Here is a 20,562-nt window from a genome sequence, read left to right as displayed (position 1 = left end):
TACGCCTCAATTGCTCTGGCATGCACCCATTACACTTTCGTTTGAAATGGGGCAATTTTGCAGGGCACTGCTTCTCCTGTGGACAGTTGGGGCACTTTATGGCCGAATGCCCGGAACAGCAACACACTTCCCAGGATGGCCATGCTGTGCCGCGCATGGAAGATATGGTGTGTGATGCCCCATCGCTGAATGCTACCCATCAGCCCCAAGCTTTGGCCAAAGGTAAACAACAAGTTGCGGGTCTGGATTCCAGCGCCACTAATTGGGTGGAAGTACGTGCAAAAAAAGGCAACAGGGTTGTTGCGGCCATGGAGAACAATGCGTCTACTACATCACAAGATTCCATGCGTACATACATGCGCAGGAAGGAAATGCAGTCTTCTGAGCGCTCGGCTCCTGCTATGGTTTCCTCTACCCCCCTTCCTCAGCCCGCCAGGAAAATGTATTCGGATCGTTCAAAGGGGCCCTCTGCTAAGCTGGCATTTGATACCAGAGGTAATGTCATTACCCCGTGGGACCGTCGCTATCCCCGTTCCATCCCAAAGCCAGCAGATATGCCGTCTACTTCCAAATCTGGTCCGCAGAACTCTTTTGTAGTGCTGGCGGACTTCTTGGACGAGGGAGTTCTGGACATTCTCGCTGACAAAGTCAAAGCGAGGCAAGCAGTGCCTCGTACCTGATTTTGTTTTGAGTATACATGAAAATCGCCACGTGGAATGTGCGGGGAATTTGTTCTCGGCACAAGCAACATGCTATGTGGACTGTATTGCATGAAAATCAGTGGGATGTCCTGTGCAAGCACAAGAGTCACGATGAAGCCGGAAAAGTGGTAGATTGCCATGGTTTTAGATTGTTTTATGCTGGGTCACAGCCCATGCATTATTCGGGCGTGCTCATGATTGTCCATGACAAATATCAGCTTGTTCTAATTAAAAATGATGTTCATGGCCGTTTTTTGGTGATTGAAATTATATTTGAAGGGGAAATCTTATGGCTACTTGGCCTCTATGCTCCGAATGATTCCGTATCTCGTCGGGCGCTTTGGCAGACTTTGCAGACCTCCTTGTCACTTGGCAGACGGGGGCTTCTTCATGGGGGATTTCAATATGTGTGTGGATTCTTCCCAGTCCACGTCGGAACATTCGGTGATGGATACGCCAGAAAGTCGTATGTGGCAGGCGTTGGCTCTTCACGTTCTTAAGCAAGACCTTTGGTCCTGGCTACACCCGTCTGCTACAGGGTTTACTTTCCATTCTGCCCAGTATGCAACAACATGGTCGAGATTGGATCGTATATATATCATGCAGAATGATGATTTTCTTCCTGAGCTGCTCGAAATCAAGGTGTTGCAGCAATATGCCTTGTCCGACCATTTCCCTCTGCAGCTGGAGCTGCTTGCACAACCCATTGCCCCGTTCAAGCAATTTCTGGTGAGACTCCCTTTGCGTTTCAATTCGTCTTACCTGAAGCATGCAATCTTTCAGGGCTATATGCAGCAATTGATTGACAGATTTCTCTTCGACTTCTCTTCTCAAGGCACTACGTCATTTGAACGATTGCTTTCTAATGTGCAGCGGGTTGCTCGGCAGTATGGGATCCACCATGCGTCTCTTTCTCGGCAACGTCGCAAGGCAGCCGAGGACATGCTGGCTTTGGTTCGTTCTCTGCTGGTGGACTCTCCGGATGATGCGTTTCTGCTAGCGCTGGCCATGCGAGTGGCGGATCTTATTAAATAATTCCAATTGCAATCATATCAACAGGCCAAACTGCGACATCTAACAGATACGTTGCACGATAATGCATGTCAAACCCATAAGTTCTTCCGAGCTCTTCACGCCTCTCCTGCTAGGGAGAATATGACCAGACTCGAGGATGCAGAAGGTCACCTTATCGTGGATCCGCAGACTATTGTGCATATGTGCAGGAATTATTTCCGTGACCTTCTCGGCACCACTTCGCCACCTTCAGATCAAATCGCCCAGGCCCGTTCGGGTTTTTATGACCTGGTCCGCAATCAGCTACCGCAGGACGTGCAAGCTATTATGGAGTCCGATATTTGTGAGGCAGAGGTTATGGATGTCTTGTTACATTTGCCCAAGGATAAAAGCCCGGGTTGGGATGGCCTCACCAATGAGTTCTTGGAAGCTTTTGCTACCCAACTGGCGAAACCATTGCAGGCTTTGTTTCAGCAGGTGTGGCAAACCGGGATCATGCCTTCCTCATGGAAAGAAGGCCTTATTAAACTACTTCCAAAAGTCCCTTCGCCATCTAGGTTGACACAGTGGCGGCCCATTTCCTTAATGGGCTCGATGTACAAAATCTTTTCCAAAATAATGGCGAATCGACTTCATAAGCATCTCCCGGCCATTGTGCATCCTTTACAATATGGTTTCATTAAGGGCCGGAATATTCTGCACAATGTATTGAATGCTCAACTAGCTATTGATTATGCAAGGCATTCGAACCAAGAGGTAGTACTGATTCAACTGGACCTGGAAAAGGCTTTTGACTATCTGGATTGGTCTTTCGTTGCTGAACTTATGTCGGCTATGGGCTTTGGTCCCCGGATGTCTCGTCTTATCTACACCATTAGCGCGGCAGCGTCTTCGCGAGTCATGCTGAACGGAGGTGTTACTGAGCCATTTGTACTTGCCCGCTCTCTCAGACAAGGATGCCCTTTGAGCCCGCTATTCTTTGCCCTCGCGACACATCCAGTTCTTTCCATGTTATCCCATATGGTAGCCTCTTCTCAGTTGGCCGGTCTGTCGCTTCCTTTAGGACAGCACTTCATTAGCCAATCCCTGGCGGATGATACTTCTATGATTTTGCGTGCGGACAAGGACAACCTCAAGCGCGCATTGGATGTTTGGGGCATCTTTGGTCAAGCCTCCGGCCTTCGCATCAATGCGCTCAAATCAGCCATGCTTAGCTGCACGGAGTCGGATTTGCAGTCCTTGGACTGGCAGGGTCGGGTTATTCCTCGTGGCTCCATTGTCAGGCACCTTGGGTACCCTTTGGGTGTCGACGTTCCACCAAAGCAGCTTCTGCAGTGGATATCTCAGAAAATGGTGACTAAGTTTATGTATTGGAAATCTCAAGCATGGCCCTTCCATATTCGTCTCAAAGTGGCCCAGACAATTATGTTGCCAATGCTGACATATTTTTTGCCACTGTTGCCCTGGACTACTATGACTCTCAATGCGCTTACTCAGTCTATTCGCTTCATGCTATGGAAGGACTCATTGCATGCAGATATTTCCTGGATTTCTTGGTCGCATGCCTGCACCCCCAAACGCATGGGTGGCGGAGCTATCTTAGATGCCCAAACTCACATGCAGGCACTCCGCTGGTCTCTCTTCCGCGCCATGTGTTTGGATCATCATCCATGGGTCGATATAGCCCGTTATTTTCTTGAGAGCCATGGGCTTCTACATGGCAATACCCAAATCCAGACTTCTTGGTGGCATGTTCTTAATGCTGATTCGAGGTTCTCCAGTTCTTCTTCGTCGCTGCTTAATCATTTGGTATGTTCTTGGAAACGGGTCCTTATAAAGGCTCAATGGCATCCAGCAGAGGATCGCGTGGCTATGAATTCTTTTCAATTGGAATTATTGGCAGTCTCACGTTTACTTGTATGAGAAGGCAAAAATGAGCTTAGACCACAATTCAACCGGATGGCTCGTTTGGGCTTGTCTTCGGTTGCGGATGCCACCCTTGCTAGTCGCAATGTACTTATATCTTTTCGTACAGCTAGGAGGCTTTACAGGATCCCGCGGGGATATAGGCCGCGTTATGGCAACAGCTTTTGCGGATGCTCCAGAGCAGACAACCCTTTCCTGCCCTTGCTTCAGATCATCCCTGGCAGGATTGGAACCTACAAGGCCGGCTGACTTTAAGCAAAGCTTCTGCTAATCAAGTTTATCATATTCTGATCAAAGATCAACAATGGTTAGTTAACAAAGCCAATGCTTTATGGGGCTTGCGAAAGCCCCGGTCTTGGTGGAGGGCAACTGTGATGGAGGGCTGGTTGAACAAGACCTCCTTCAAATGTAAAGTCTTTCTTTGGAAAGTGATGATTGGTGGTCTTCCGCTTGCGTCAGCTCTTTCCAAGCGACGAATCTCCAATGGCAACTGTTTCTTTTGCACCACTGCTGTGGAATCAGCCCGCCACAGATTTATTTCTTGCCCCGTCGCAAAAAAAGTCTGGTTCTTTTTGTCGGCTATTTGGCAAGGAGCGGTTGGATTCACCCTACGCCCATTTGATTGGGTTTTCGGACAGCCCAAATACCCCACTCCTGCACAGCCACATATGAAACTCATGTATCATTTTCTCCGATATTGGGGCTGTTGGCATAACTGGACCATTAGGAATGCTTTTCTCTTTAACTCCGCCTATAATGTTCAGCGACATATTGCAAGGCTTAAGGGCCTTTTGTATTGGCAGTTGGATCTTCTCCAACATTCTGATTTGCTCTCTAGGGAGGACTTCCGTACCTGGCTTATGGCAATTTCATCTACCCCCTTGCCATAACTTTGTAACTCGTAGCAATTAGCCCCTTTTCACATGATGGCCTGGAATTGGCGTCATGTTTCTTGTAATCAAGTTATCTTGTACTTTTTTTCGTAATTAATACAATTACCTTTTACGAAAAAAAAAAAAAGAGAGAGAGAGAGAGAGAGTCCAAGTAGGTCCTTTTTAAATCTATGAAAGATCAAACTATTGTACCTTTGTTAAATTAAATTATGCATTGGTTGTGTTGCTTTTTTAAGCTTGGCTTCAATTTGCTTTACATTGCAAGAGTTACCTTAAATTATATTAAATAAAATTATAGCATTCAACTTCTATTGCTTGCAATTCAATTGTGGTTTTAAATGCATAATTCCTCCTTAGCATTGATTTACATCACAGGTATGTACATCACAGGTGCGCTGCCTCCTCTACGTTTCACTATGAATCCTTGGCAGGTGAGATGACAGATTATTCTGGGTGATAAAGCACATCTTATGTTAGTCTAGATTGCATACTTTCGAGACAGAGAATCTAAAGAGGCACATCCGACTTCGTAATTATGCTTTCTTACACAAACCATGGTCGACAATATGGAGCCCATACTAAGATACTAACCGATAATTACATCAATCTGTGCAAAGGGTGCTATTTGTAGTGCACGAAGCGTGCTATCTATAATGCACAAACTGGGTCGTTTGATCGAGTCTCTGTGAGCAAATAGAAGCAACAATGGCGGCAATGACTCCTCGCTTGCAAGTGCATGTAAGGTTTCATCGAGTCTAAGTGCATGCATGTAAGTCTCTCTCTCTCTCTCTCAAAGTTTGAACCTCCCGAGTTTCGCAATGACACAGTGCTACAGGCTGCACAAACACCCACCTCTCCAAAGTCATAGTATGTTTGATTAAAACAGAGTATAACCTCAGATATCTAGATTTCAGAAAGAATGTTGAACCAGCCTTCCATTTGTTGAAGGGTCATAACCGCACTTCGGTTTTGGAGGCAGAGAAACATAGGCTTGCTTTGTTGAAGTTAGAATTCAGTTTTTGTTTTTACAGCTTTATATACCTGATGAAATGCGTGCAATCCGATCTCCTTTGTTATTTCCTTGCATCTAATTGTGGCGTCTTACATCCAGTTAGCTGGGTAATATAGGGTACTTAGGTCAGCCCTCTAGGGTACTTAAGCCACTTTAGCCGCCTGCATAATGGAGCTTGTTGCATTGACAAACAGAAACATTCAGTGGCTTTTGTTTTGGAGTGCTTGATTTGGTTTGTAGGACATTGTGGCTTGAGGGGACCCTAGATGACAGACATACTGTTGCGCACATCCGAAGGAGAGGGAATTTGTATTGGTTGATGACACACACGTGAGTTGTGGTTTGCCTGTATGCTGCAGCAACTAATTGCCTTGATATCATCTTCTCTGAGTTGGCTTAGAGCACTGTGCTTCAATTGCCAAACTTTTCACAACCTGTACACATGGATCACCACCAAACTTTTCGCTCGCAACCAGTATTGAGCACATTTTCTTCCCAATGCATGCCTGTCCAAGGATGACCAGAAAGTAAGAACTCCTTAGCATTGATCATTGCAAAAATTGAAACAAAATTGCTGTTCAGTATAACCAATCCACATAGTAACACTCCCAAGCACAAGTAAGAAATGTTACTTCCGTTTGAAGACACTACAGTAATTGTGAAAGTGCTACAATGTTTTACATGAAAGATGAGTGGACCTTATTGCATTAAGTTTAAATGACTCGCTTCTCAGATATGATGCATATACCTGCATATGCATACACGTGTGCCCCTGTTTATGCAATGCATTAGGCCAGATGTAACTTCTTAGACAATGAATACAGTTCACTTTCTCGGGTTAATGGCCAAATATGCCAGTACTGACCTTCCTGACTGTATACAATGAGCTGGCAGCATGGCAACCACTTTTTTGAAAGCTTCCACAATTTCCTTGTGGATTCCCAAAGCTGGCGAATCGAATGTTAGAGATCACCTTACCAGTGCCACAGTCAATTCTAGCCTCAGGTTTACCAACCTTCAATCCAGCAGCATTCCAACTAGTCAACTGTGGAGGGTGTGATTCTGATACATGAGCACACATAGTTACAGCTGTAGTAGTGACAAATGCTATTTTTGTAGGGTCACCTCCAGTTTCTTCAAATAACACCAAGGTATTGTCAGTAGCTTTCAGCCAGGACCTAGGAACATGATACCTGCACATAATCATAGCAAAATCAAGAAAAGTATTTGGAAGGCAACACAACTAGATAGTTACAACAGAAACTGCCTGCAAGATATAAGGTTTATGATAAAGCACCGGCTTTGTGAAGGTTGTCCACAGTTCATACGACACTTGTTGTCGCTGTAAGCACCCCTGTAATCACAAGTGCTAGAGCAGCCTGTTTGTGGAGCTATGTAAGAAGACCAATATCGACCAATTCCTTGGCCATTGACCCATGCCATACCCTTTCCCATACTTGTTAGGTCCAAAGCAACAGGATCACTGCCTGCTGGAGCATCAAAGCTTGTCTGGGATAAAAGGAAGAAAATTTCAGGCATCAAGAAAGTATTGGATACTCAAGAACAGTCTAAAATGAATGCAACACCGCCCTTTTATATGCATCACACTTGCTTTTGAGATGTCTAAAATGAATGCAGCACCACCCTTTTATATACATCATGCTTGCTTTTGAGATTGCTTTTTGGAGCTGCTGAAGAGGCAGAATCAGCACAGAATACCCCTTATTGAACCAAAGTCTTTCTAAGTGTCAGTATGATTAGAAGTTAACATGCCTATGTAGCAGATCTTGGTTGGATATGGACTGTTAAGATTTTTGCAATTATCCTGCACCTCATTTTGGCTCATTTTGAGGGGATTTTCAATAAACTATTTTATGGACTATTTGATAGGATGCTTGCAGTCATTGCTCTTACATGGTCTTAACCACTTAGGATGCTTGCAGTCATCGCTCTTACATGGACTTAACCACTTGATTGGATGACTGTAATCATTGCTCTCAGATGAGTCAATTGTTTGATATTCCCTACATGTAGAGCTCTTATGTGTCTTCTTATTCACCTCCTTTTCCATTCAGTGCTTTTACATGTTACTTATTTTCACATTCATACTCTTTTGTCCCCAATCTCAGGACAGCAGCCAATCTTTGGCTCTTGTTTGCTCTACAGACATGTAATAAGATGCAGATAATTCCATGGCAAAAGTAGCATCTCCAATACAGTATCAGATGACGGGCTTCTAATCTACCTGAGGGGTGCAAGACTGTAGACAGTTCCTTGATATTGACTGCATGAAGTGGCAACCCCCAATTAAGAGATTTTTCACACTGCTGGCTATGCAAAACAAGCCCTTTAACGCATGATTGACAAAGTCTTGAACCTTAAACTCCCATCTCTATTTATTTAGAATCTGGTTATATAAACAAACCCTCTTCATCCTCTTAATAAGCAAGAAAGGATTTTACTGTATGTTCTACATATTAGAAGATGGGTAGTGTCAGAACTTCACCAACATCATAGTACATACAAAGCAGCAACAGGTGAATTTAGTATTCTAGAATGGACTCAAAGAATAAAGACTTAAGTCTTAGGACACAGCTTTCTTTCTAGCTATCTGTCATGCAGGAAAGCATGAATGGTCAGTCACACCACTGAGTAAATAAGGACTCAAGAAGCATCTTACTTTATACCAAGTCATTGGCTGATTCTGAGGAACTTCTGTTGTAGGGGTCCAATCACCTCTTAAGCCTCCACTTTCTGATTGAAGACTCAATTGCTCACCAAGCAACCCAACCTGAAATAGATAAAGCTTTTGGCATTAGAAGCAACTCTCCAGTGCACGTCATATGTTCTTGAAATAGACACCAAGCAGCCAAGGCTATATCGATGCTCAGACTTGCTGAGACCAGTCCACATGCTTCCATAACCATGCAAAACACAATGGCTGCAATACCACGTCCCACAACAGATGGCAACTACTCTTGCATCAAGTGTTTAAGGCTGGCACTAGGAAGAGAAACCAGTTGTGGTAAAATATATCAAGGCTTTCCCAGATTTCCCAGCATTTAGCCACATCCATTCAGAAGTCTTAAGACAAGTTAAAACCATGACAACATGAGAGAGACCTGACTAATTGATACCTGTATATTGAGACATTTCTGACATGCATCTCACCAAATGAAATAGCATTTGCAACAGGAGCAACAACAAATAGGGGAGCATCAACAGTTCGTCAGTCAAACAAGAAGTTTCAAATTCAATGAAGGTGTCAAGGCAGTAAAGGTAGGAAGACCTGATATGTCCAAGTCTGCGTTGACAACTGTTGTGACCCACTCTTCAAGTTTTTTATCATAACAGGACCATCAATTCCTGCTCCCCGCATATCAAAGAAGGCCCCATAATTCTGTCATAATTCAGAGATGCCATGAGTAATGTGTAATGTGACAAAAGGCATGTTGTTAACTTTCTGTGAGTTTTATGGTACAAGACGTTAATTGATCAATCTAGCCTGCAGACTGTTTAAGAAAAAGACAAGGCCAGTGGTCAGTAACTAAGGATGTTCTGCTCGTTGGTTACCTGCAAACCAACTGTCATACTCAACAAATCAATCTTGTTGTTATCAGGGACCAGTTGTATTGGAACGTCCAATTGAAACTTACTACCTTGCCCACTTCCTGCAAACACAAATATAGACTCTCTTTGAAAATAAGACACATGGGTAAGCATACTACTGTAAATGGCAACCCATATTGTCCTGAACCAAGCCTATAAACATAATAAAGAGTACAAGTTTCAAAAATGAACTTGCTTGTTTGCAGTTTGCTGGTAACCATGCTTACCTGCAAGCTTCCCATTGATAAAAACATGGACAGCATGACCCAAGGAGTGCAGTGAAAGGGTTATGTTTCCCCCGGAAAGCTCACTATCACTAACTTCAATGCTGCAGACAATATAGACAACATCAGCATGTAGGCACAAATTCACATTTTTCTTCTGAAAGTGTTGAGCTTCACATTTACATTCTTAGCAACTTCCACAGAACTGATTTACTCAATGCAATATCTGTTTAGGGAGTGCAGACAAAAAGAGACCACTGAAAAGGTCCAACGTTCTACAAACCTTGTTGAGTACCATAAATAATCAGATGCATCTTTAGTCGTGTTTATCTGCTCCAGGAACTTCATAGCAGAAAATGAACTGCTTCCTTGAGCTCCAATCTGTTCCTGCTGGACTTGCCATATTGCTTCTGATAGAAGTTGGCTATTCTCTACTGCTTTTCTGCTGTCTGTTAGGTCAGCTTCTGTTTCCACTATTGATGTTTGTGCATTGATCTGCAAAAGCATCAACAATTTCTCTGAGCACAATGAGTGGACGATGAAGTAAGCCAAAACTTCCGACGGCTGGAAGGCCTCTGTGGTATGTATACAATCAAAAGGAACTAGATGAGGGTGATAGTTTGAGACCTGTGCAGTATTGAAGACGACACTTTTGCAGTCAGGTAGTATACTGACAGACCAAGCAGGAAGCTTGTATGACAGACCATTGTAGTGAACAGTGGCATCTGCTTTATTGTCATAGTTTGCAAGAAAGGCTGCACAAACATCTTTCCCATTTGTATATGTGTGTGCCTGCATTCACAAATGCTCTTATTTTGGTCCATCATTTGTTTCTGCCCCTCTCAGGGTTTCCCATACAATCACAAACAAAAACAGTGTGAGCGTGTGTGTACACTTGCATGCCCATGTGTCTGCATGTTCAAAATAAAGCAGTGTCGATGTGCCTTTAAGAGAAGAGTGTTTGCATGTGTGCTCCTTCACAGGTACAGCACTACTGGCCTACTTTGCTTAACAGCAGTATCACCGTTGAACAGACTTGGAATTCAACTGACAGTGATTGAAAATTTCTGTTTGCTCACTTGTTTGGCTTTGTTCTTGAAAGCTCAACATTACAGAAAGACTGGAAAGAAATCCTTAATTATATAGCTCATGCTATGGCAATTCCTCTCGTGAGGAGAGTATCAATTGGAGTATTTTCCCCTCAATTTGGGATCCCCCTCCAAAAGGCAACAATTCCTGTCTAATAAGGGAATCTAACACTTCAGAGGTCTGATGGAAGGTAAACGGAAACCTTCGCATAAGGATGAGATGGAACATTGATAACATTACAATGCGAGTATCTAAACATCTAGTATACTGAAATGACTGTTTTGAATTGTATAAGACTCCTCTACTGCAAACCATGTTTGGATTTCAAGAATGAAAAATAATTGAGAGACTTAGGCAATTTGGAGATCATGACAGCCTTGTGACCAAAGGGTGTTCTTGTCAAGATGCTTGGCTGGGTGTGCTAGCTGATAATAAGCTGTTGAAAGGAGAAAAGTTTGCAATGGCAAAATGTCCTGAAATCATTTGCTTTTGAAAATGCTCCAAAACATCCATATATCCTGAAGAGTAAGCTCAAGAATCTCTAAGCATGATATTTTCATAGAATGGGTTAAATCATGGACCATAGTCAGCACTGCTGAAAACAGGAATGCCTGCCAGGCATAGGCTGTGTTTCCTTCAAGCCTCAGCAAGAGGTTCACTCTGTGACAGTTTATCACATGAGAGTTCCACTGCAATTTCAGGCCTTTCCTTTCATCAAATGAGTCTGATGCTAGCACTCCAAACACAACTAGCTTCATAACACAACAGCAGCTCTAGGAAAGCCTTTCTCAAATGGTATGCTTTTTTAAAACTGGAACCAAGAAGTTGAAACCTCTTTGGTGCATTGACAGATCTTTTGTGTATCATACTCCAACCTAATAGGACTTGCTAACAAGAGACCACCACCAGATGCCTCAACTACACCAGATGTAGGTTGTATGCTTTTGACAGAGGTGCTGACAAGCTCATTGAAAATATGATGTATGTGTTTGAAAAACAGCCTTGTTTCATATATCATGGGGATTGTCACCGTCCAACAGACACAAGTTCACTCTTATAGCCCAAGATTAGATGCAGATTACGAGTTCTAGCATGGCAGCAGAACTTATTCCAAGTGTTGACAGAACTGGAAACATACAATTCTCTTCCTACCCAATTTTGACCAGTCTAAGTTCCTTGAGGCTTGCTAACTTGATGTGTGCCCACACATGACATTTTCATCATGTACACTCTCATTTTCCCTAACATAGGGAAGAAGTATCAGTTCAGCACTGAAGCAGACTTATGGGATTTTTTGCAATAGACTTTTGCACGCAATCTCAATGAAATCAGGCCTGCTGCTTAACTGATGGCTTTGATAAAAATGTCTTGCAATTTCTACAGCACAGATAGTGATATATTATATTCTGAACTATTTTAGGTGTCATCAGAGTGGTTATCTGCAAGTGTCACAAAGAAGTTGAAAGAATGGGCCGTGTAAAAACTGTTGCTGCACAACTGAACATGCTTTAGATGAACATTTACTGTCAGGTCCATACAGCAACAGTGACTAGACATGCTTTCAATGGATTGCTTGTAATAAGAACAAGAATGGCCTTACTTCCTGCATTGAGCCAAGTGCTACCCGTGTAGGGTCTTGAAGAACAAGAGCTGGCTCACAAAGCTTGATGGCTTGATGTAGATCCTTGAGATGGCCCCATTTAGGCTGTCTGACATTCCCTGTACATTAATCGATACAACTGTAAGAGGCTGAACATTAATTGTGGTTGATAATATAATTTTCCTGTTTTCTAAATGCAAACACAGCATACAGTGCATGAATTGCCTGATACTATAAGAGGGTGCTGCTATGGTTTTACAGGACAAGACATTTCTTTAGAATGTAAGTCCACTCATACAGTTTTGATACAGACCATATTCATCAAGTGGAGCATCATAATCATAGCTTGTTGTTATGAATGGTCCCCCTGTGGTCCGTTCAAAGTTAGTCCCTCCATGGTACTGCCAAAAATCAGTTTATTGTCAGACTATTAGACAGATCTAGCTTCATTACATTCCCATCACTCTCACTTGTCCCACATGTTACCATGTAGTAGTTTTGAAATGTTCCACCCCTTTCATAGAACCGTGCAACTGCAAAAGCAACATCTTGAGTAGGACGGTAAGGCCTGGCGCCTCCAAAAGACTGATACCTACAATTATCAACAGATAATCAAAATGTTATGCCTCAGCCATGAAAATCTAACCAAGTCCCAGTAAGCACAATCAAGAGATTGAGCAGGAAAACCTTTTAACTGTTTTATTTTAGCAGATGCTTCAACAATGCATGCCTTCCATACTCTAAACAACAGCTCGAAAACTTGGAGATAAAATATCATACCAGCCACTCCAATTTTCAGTCCACATTGTAGGCTTATTGTGTGAATTTGGAGCGAATCCATCACAATAAAAGCCATTGCAGGTGTTTATCTGCCAAAGGAGAATGTTAAAAGAACTTTGGCTGCAGGTTTAAGATCCTTTAAAAATTGCATCAAAGGCCTAAAACATTTGCTGCACAAAATTTGGCATCTGATGGCATGTGGTGATAAGATATATGTCCAGGACCAGTAAAGTACTAAATCCACAAGTATCTTCTACACCATTATAAATACCAGTCTCAAAGCACATAGTTGTCTTACAATGGGGTCTGGAGCATCTGCTTGCTGGCACATAATCCATGGCACACCAGTGTTAAGCCCAACGGCCATTTCTGCTGCCCATTTAACATATGCTTTCCCTGGAGCCCCATAGCTACTCATTACATTGCCATACTCATTTTCTATCTGCCATCCACTCCAACATATTAGTCAAGGGTACATTCTTATAAAGTCATGGCTGTATTTACACTCTTTAAAAAAAAGCAGAGTATATCAGACTTACAATTAAGCTAGCAGTTTTCAGAATTGTGTAACAGTATTTTGAGTAGGAATAAATGTGTTAAAGCAGTTTAAAGCAACGAGTTTTGTTATCATCGATACAATTGGGCTTGCAGGAAAACTATTAGGGTGTATAATGCATTCATGAACAAATTATACCAATATGTGCAGCTGCCCGTTTCACAGAACTTTGTTATTCGAAATATTGTTGGAGAGAATGTACCTGTGCTAGGATGATGGGGCCTCCTTGCCAATAGAAAAGTTGTTCCTCCTTCATCATCTCTACAACTTTCGAGGTGAATCTTTGCATTTCATTCTAGCATACATGATTGCAAATTGTTATTGCAGGTGGCTCTAGTGAATAAAGTGCAGCTCCATGCAGAGAGCCAAGTACCTTAAAAAGCTCATTATCAGTGCGAAATGCGATTCCGGGAATGAAGTGAAGCCAAGCTGGAAAACCTCTGCATCCAAGATTACATAAGTCTGTATTGAGACTTAAGAAACAGGAGAGATCGAAATAGTTCTCATTTCTACAAGAACACCCTAGATAAGTCTGTATTAAGCCTTCCTACTAAAACAACTTAGGTAAGTCTGGATTGAGGCTTCAGAAACAGGGGAGATCAAAATAGTTCACGTTTCTATTAAAACAACAAAAAACGGGCACAAGGGAACTGAACTCTCTCTCTCTCTCTCTCTCTCTCTCTCTCTCTCTCTCTCTCTCTCTCTCTCTCTCTCTCTCTCTCTCTCTCTCTCTCTCTCTCTCTCTCTCTCTCTCTCTCTCTCTCTCTCTCTCTCTCTCTCTCTCTCTCTCTCTCTCTCTCTCTCTCTCTCTCTCTCTCTCTCTCTCTCTCTCTCTCTCTCTCTCTCTCTCTCTCTCTCTCTCTCTCTCTCTCTCTCTCTCTCTCTCTCTCTCTCTCTCTCTCTCTCTCTCTCTCTCTCTCTCTCTCTCTCTCTCTCTCTCTCTCTCTCTCTCTCTCTCTCTCTCTCTCTCTCTCTCGTTTGAGACTCTGGCATAATGCATACCCATAATTCCACTCTGCACATGCGTAAGGTCCAATGCGGAGATTCACAAGAAGGCCAGCTTGCTGGGCTGCTTTGATGAATCGAACGAGGTCGAATCTCCCTTCGAAATAGTACTGCATCCATTCAAAAAGGCAACATTGACAGGCATGCAATTAAGCGATCGTTTGCTTCGAGGAAAAAATGGGACTCTGTGAGAGGCCCTGCATAGCCATGAAAGCTTAAATCCCATCAAAAGGACTGTGATTAGTTTGTGTGCTTTGATGCTCACTTGTCCTCGTGTGGGCTCGTGCCCATTCCAGAATACGTAAGTCTCCACCACGTCAAGCCCGCCATCTTTCGCCTTTACCATTAGCTCCGGCCACATCTGCAAAAAGGGAGGGGAAATTTTTTAAATCCTACAGTTGAAACCATTTTCAATTTCTGGTAATTGGGCTTCATCCCAACCGCTGCACTCTTAAGGATAAGGCAGATTACAAGTGATTGGGCTCAATCACAGTCGCTGCACTATTAAGGGTCAGGCAGATTATTAATGATTGGGCTTCATCCCAATCTCTGCACCCTTGAGGGTAAGGCACCGCAGAGCCGCTCAAACGCAGGCATCATACTGCGTATTTGACCCACGCATAGGCGGAAAATGACACGTTTTCTGCAGAATTTGTATGATAAAATTGCGCAGTGTGTGTTCCTTCAATCAGAAACTCATGTTGAAAGGATCATGGCATCAGCATTTAGCCATACTCCTGTAACATTAAATTGTCTGTTTGCACATAACAAAACATGTTTTTCCGAATTTCATTTTGTCAACTGTAAAAATTGCGATGGCATCCGTGCTCCTGTAACATTAAGTTTTCTGTTTGCACATATCAAGCATGTTATAAAATTTCATTTTGAAAGTGCTATAAAAAATTTTCATTGCAAGTATGATTATGGTCCCATTTTGCAATAAGATACAGGAGCCATCGTCCATGGATGTTACTCTGATCAGCGTTAATACTGAAAGAAACCATGCAGATTAATCTAACGGTCATTGAAGGCGAGAAGAACGCAATTCTTATTCTTCTCTGTGTGTGTGTGTGTGTGTGTGTGTGTGTGTGTGTGTGTGTGTGTGTGTGACGCACCTCAGGTGTGCTGCGCGGGTAATGTATGGAGCCTGAGATGAGTACCCTTCTCTGGCCATCGATCACAAGGGCTCTGTGATCATAGCTCACATTGCCAGCAGCTCTTACCTGATTAGCGTCATACACAGTGTAGCCCAACAATAACGCAAGGATTAAGGAGAGGAGTAAACCCATGTTTAACCCTTTGAACCAACATTCCATTCTGCGTCCCTGATGAAAGTATACTTATAATAATAATAATCTTGTCCGGTTTCAATTGATGACCTTCCCTCTCTTCACATTCATATTTATATAATAACCAGTCATCACGCACGCCTTAATGGCAGGCAGCAGCCCCTCTCTTCTCTCTCACCCTTGGCTATGGCGTACTCATCACAAGCAAGAAACTGGTAAAAATTGATATCTTCGCTCTCAAGGGATTAAGAAAAGGGTGAGTGAATCGAAGACTAAGCTAATAATTATGGGCTTAAGATAAAGACGGAGCTTATAAGCAGATCATCATATTGCACAGAAAAAGAAGATTAATCGCTATCATGAAATGGTTATACTTATTATATTATTATGTACTGAAGAGAGATGTCAGTCGGAAAGTCTGCTTCTTCTTTTTTTCTGTTGAATTGCGTGTGCAGTCCATCAACTCACTCGCCACCCTCGCTCTCATGAAACAGCACTGTTTTAATAAAGGCCATATTATCATGAATAAGTTCATCCATTATCCATTATTGGAATTTATTTTCTTTCTACTCTGACTGGTACAAAAAGCCTCATGGGGCAAGTAGGTAAATGATCCAGAGGCTCTCGTCTGACACTTTCACTGACCAAGACGACCCACTGCCCAAGGTGTCCGGCCAATGTCACTCTCTCAGTTTTTCCCCTTTAGTATTTCTTAAATTAATTTAATTTTAAAACCCTAGCAGTACATACAAAAATTTTGGCTCAAACTTTTGGAGGGATTTTTGAATCATTTTCATGATTTTGTCATAATTGTTCACTTGGTCATGAAGTATTTGTAAAGGTTTTAAACCTTATTCTTTGAACTTTGAAGCCTTTTAAGAATAATTGGCATTTTATTTATGCATTAAACCTAGGTTTCTAGTGAGCATTAGTCACTCTCCACAAGTCATAAATTAAGACCCAAACAAACCTTTAGAAGAAGGGAAAAACAATCAAAACTTTGGTATTAAAAGGTTCTTTCCTTCCCCAAGAACATTAATAAATGTTAATTAACTAATTATCAAATTATGTATTTAAAGATTACTTTATAAACCAACCCTACTTAGCCACAACTCTAGAATCCACAGTAAAGAAGATTTAGAGAATATAAGTTTATGGCAAGCCCAATTGATTTGGTTCTCTCTCTCTCTCTCTCTCTCTCTCTCTCTCTCTCTCTCTCTCTCTCTCTCTCTCTCTCTCTCTCTCTCTCTCTCTCTCTCTCCATCAAAACTCTCTAAAAGGCTTTTCCCACCTACGTGTAAGTTCTAAAGTTGGCAAAAGTTTCCAATTTTTATCATGTCATCTTAAGGAACCTATTTGGCTTTCTCAAGTGACCCATCACGTGTTGTGTCGAGAAACTAGAGCATACACAAGACAAGGGCAAAGTTCAAACTTGCAATCCAACATTCTGAGGCCTTGTGTTTCACTAGTTGTGTTAATTTTCTAAAATCTTCAACATGGTCCACTTTGTATGTGCCCTTCTCTTGTCTTTATCAAGAAGCAACCCCCACATCTAACCTAGTTATGCATTGTACCAAACCTCTATATCTCCACATAGATCAAATGGAAAGTTGTTAAATAAAATGTCATTCATAAAGATAGAAAAAATGCCATTGAGTCCCCACCTTAAAGTGCCGGTAGCTATCTAATATGTGGAAATGCCTACTAGTCTTTATACATTTGATTTATGCATATCAAATGTATAAAGACTAGTAGGCATATACATCGCTTGTTGTGAATAGAACCTCACCACACAACTTTCAAGTTTTTTGGTTGGTTATGTACACATCTCTCTTCCTAGATAAAGCATCCATGATTACAAAGATCTCTTATTGTGGGAGATACTTAAAGTCTTGTTATTTGCAAAACTATCTCAAAACAAGAACATTGATATCTTCATAAAATAGTGGAGCTTACGCATGCTATCATCCTCTTATAAACCAAACATTGACAGCATCTATATTAGTTTTTGCACTCTCATGGTCCTAAAGACAGCTCTTAGTAAACTCACAATTCATGCTTTACATATTTATTGAAAGAGAGAAATTTTTCAAATAATAAACCTCTATGCAATTGTAAGAGAAGGGGAAAAAATGCTACAAAATAGTTGCCAAGCTATTTGGTAAAGTTTGATTAATCCATATGGATGTTTAGATATCTATTTTACTCATTATAATATGATATGGACACATTACAAATAAAATGGTAAGAAGATCCATTAATAGTGCAAAAAAATATGAAATAAGCATAGAAAAAGCATAAACATCTCCCATATCACTCAATCTTTGCAATGATCGCATAAATGTGCCAATTATAAAGCACTAATACATTAACTAAATGGTATCAATGTCTAATGACCCCTTATGGCCACATAATTTAATGAGATATAACTATTTTCTACATGCATGACTTTAGCTTTCAAATAAGGTCACAAAGTGCGCACATTTTCATTCTAATAAGTTGCTTATATCATGTGACTATGCTATGAGTGCAAATGAGAAAAGTTAGTACATGTAAAGAGGTCTAAGTATTGTTTAGCACACAAGCTACATGTAATATGTGCAAATGTATGATCTCATGTGTAATATGTGTGGAAATTAAACTCTGAGAGTAAATATAAGAATCACTTTGAAAAACGATGACTTAATGCTCCTATTTCCTACAATTGGTAAGAATGTGGAAGAAGAATGAATGTTCTTTCTTGAAGTTCAAGGATGAAGGTTTCATGATGTTTGTCTAACACGTTATCATTTCACCTTGACCTATTTCATTTTGATTCAAGGTTGAAAGCACCATTTGGGTGTATGGAATGATGTTTGTATAACACGTTATCATTTCACCTTGACTTATTTCATTTTGATTCAAGGTTGAAAGCACCATTTGGGTGTATGAAATGATGTTTGTATAACACTTTATCATTTCACCTTGACTTATTTCATTTTGATTAAAACTCTCGATTGGGTTGGGTATACAAATATGTGAAGTGATTACCACATGTTCAGCACCTAGCGCGCACATCAAGTATACATCATTTGTATGAATTCTCCTATGATACTTCTCAATTCATATGTGGGTTTGATGAAATAAGCTAGTAGAAGTATATGCGTATGTGTTGCAATAGTTATTAAGAGATAGTCATGTTTTACTCATGGGCTAGTAGAGATAATATTCTCAAAGCATCAAGAGGGTAAACTCTATTCAAGATGTTTTAAAATGAAAACCTCTATATATCAAACTCAATGCGTAAGGCGTTAGCCAAGATAACCTCACTACAAGATGTAGGAGGAGAGAGAGAGAGAGAGAGAGAGAGAGAGAGAGAGAGAGAGAGAGAGAGAGAGAGAGAGAGAGAGAGAGAGAGAGAGAGAGAGAGAATGGCCACATGGTGTACGTTGTTGCTGCATTTTAAGGCTCTTTAATGCCACTTAATGGCATTTGTTGCCCTCTTTTGACATGTGGTGATGTGCCCTGTTGCATGCATATATGGGAGGAAAGAGGGTTGATAATGGCTTTGATCACCCAAGAGAGTTTCATGAAATAACAAAGGAAGGATGAATGGATCATGCAGGCTTGTGGCTACCAGATACAAAGGAATTGGAAAGAAGGATATGTGAATATTAGAGGGCTTTTAATCAAAAGAAAAAATCCAATGTTGACAATGGTAAGCTGTAAGAGAGGGGGATTTAATAATGGGAAAATACTAGCTACACTGGCTAGTATATAAGGTGTTAGGGACTTGATTTTTGACCATCAGATTATAATACAAGTCTCCTTTCATCTTCATCTCCTTCTCTAAGCTCTCATGGCTTCTTTCTCTCTCTTTCTGTCTTTCTCTCTCTTTTTCTAGTATTTCTCTCTCCTCATCACTCTCTTTCTCTCTCTTCCTGTAGTCTTTCTCTCTCTTTTGCACCCTCTCTCTCTCCTCTTCTTCTCTCTCTCCTGTCCTCTTCATGACAAGTGGTACAGAGCTCTAGTTCTGATCCATTTAGTTACCTTACATGCTCAGTTACCATCCTTTTTAGTTTAAAAATCCAAGAAGCTTCAGGTACATAGTAACAGGCACAAAAATGGAGGAGCACTGAAGAGCCATAGGTCAAGGACCAAGAGGAAATCAGTCAGGAGCATTAATGGAGTCCTTGGACCAAGTTTGGAGGCAGGAAAATCACATTTAGTAGGTCGTGGGTCATTTTGGGCCAAATTTGAAGGTAAATCTCTAAAAACAGTGGTCACAAGAGTTAGAAAGAGTTTAATCTTGGTTACTTTTCACATGGAGTCTTCTCTTTCCTCATTTTCAAGCTCCTGCCAAGCTCCCATGGAGAAGAAACACCATGGATCTTCTCAACCTCAACCCCAGTGATCTTCATCACTCTTCCAGAGCCTCACTGGGATCCCAGCTATCAATTCAAGCTGTCCAAGGACTGGTTTGACCCTCCCTTTCTCTCCAGGAAGCAGCCCATAAATTTCGATGCAGATTTAGGGGCTGCAATCTGATCAGACTAGGGTCATTTGTAGCTTCTTCTTCATCTTGGACTTCTTCCCCACCATCTAACAGTTAGTTCTTGCAAGTCTGAGGCCACCTTCTCATCTTCTTGGACTTTATTCAACTGTTGAAACCCTAACAGGTGCACGCCATGGACAGCCATGGATTCTCCTTCAGCACTCACTGATTCTTGAGGGCTTTTGCCGTCCTTGGTCCCAAGAACTTGTGCCTACATGAATCTTTGAAGAAGCAAGCATCAAGAGGCCTACCTGTACTTGAAGATGGAGGCAAGAATGCAAGCTGGACATTTGGGGCAGCCATAGCCATAGACCATGACCTTTAATTTCT

The 20,562-nt window shown here is 41.7% G+C and overlaps 1 protein-coding gene across 2 annotated transcripts; it reads right to left on the bottom strand.

Annotated features, from left to right (window-relative positions):
* Nucleotides 1–5,396: 5,396 nt before the first annotated feature.
* Nucleotides 5,397–16,080, bottom strand: BGAL8 (beta-galactosidase 8). 2 transcript variants are annotated; one of them, XM_087683507.1, is made up of 19 exons: nt 15,525–16,072; nt 14,675–14,770; nt 14,407–14,519; nt 13,778–13,844; nt 13,607–13,699; nt 13,147–13,290; nt 12,849–12,937; nt 12,555–12,660; nt 12,382–12,469; nt 12,069–12,187; nt 10,007–10,171; nt 9,663–9,874; nt 9,383–9,483; nt 9,120–9,217; nt 8,836–8,946; nt 8,227–8,337; nt 6,844–7,055; nt 6,412–6,739; nt 5,397–6,052 (listed from the first exon to the last, which is right to left on the bottom strand). In XM_087683507.1, the coding sequence occupies exons 1-19, from the start codon at nt 15,723–15,725 to the stop codon at nt 5,924–5,926; spliced, it is 2,583 nt and encodes an 860-aa protein (XP_087539633.1). In that variant the 5' UTR covers nt 15,726–16,072; the 3' UTR covers nt 5,397–5,923. The 2 variants fall into 2 exon arrangements, with proteins under 2 accessions (XP_087539633.1, XP_087539634.1); XM_087683508.1 differs by lacking the exon at nt 10,007–10,171 and having other exon boundaries at nt 15,525–16,080.
* Between the last annotated feature and the right edge of the window lie 4,482 nt (nt 16,081–20,562).

This window comes from Lygodium microphyllum, chromosome 8 (assembly GCF_053477565.2).
Source record: "Lygodium microphyllum isolate KBCC chromosome 8, Lygodium_microphyllum_v1.1.10, whole genome shotgun sequence".
Lineage (NCBI taxonomy): Eukaryota > Viridiplantae > Streptophyta > Polypodiopsida > Schizaeales > Lygodiaceae > Lygodium > Lygodium microphyllum.
The sequence above is the reverse complement of the archived record's forward strand: the minus strand, read 5'-3'. Positions and strand labels throughout refer to the sequence as shown.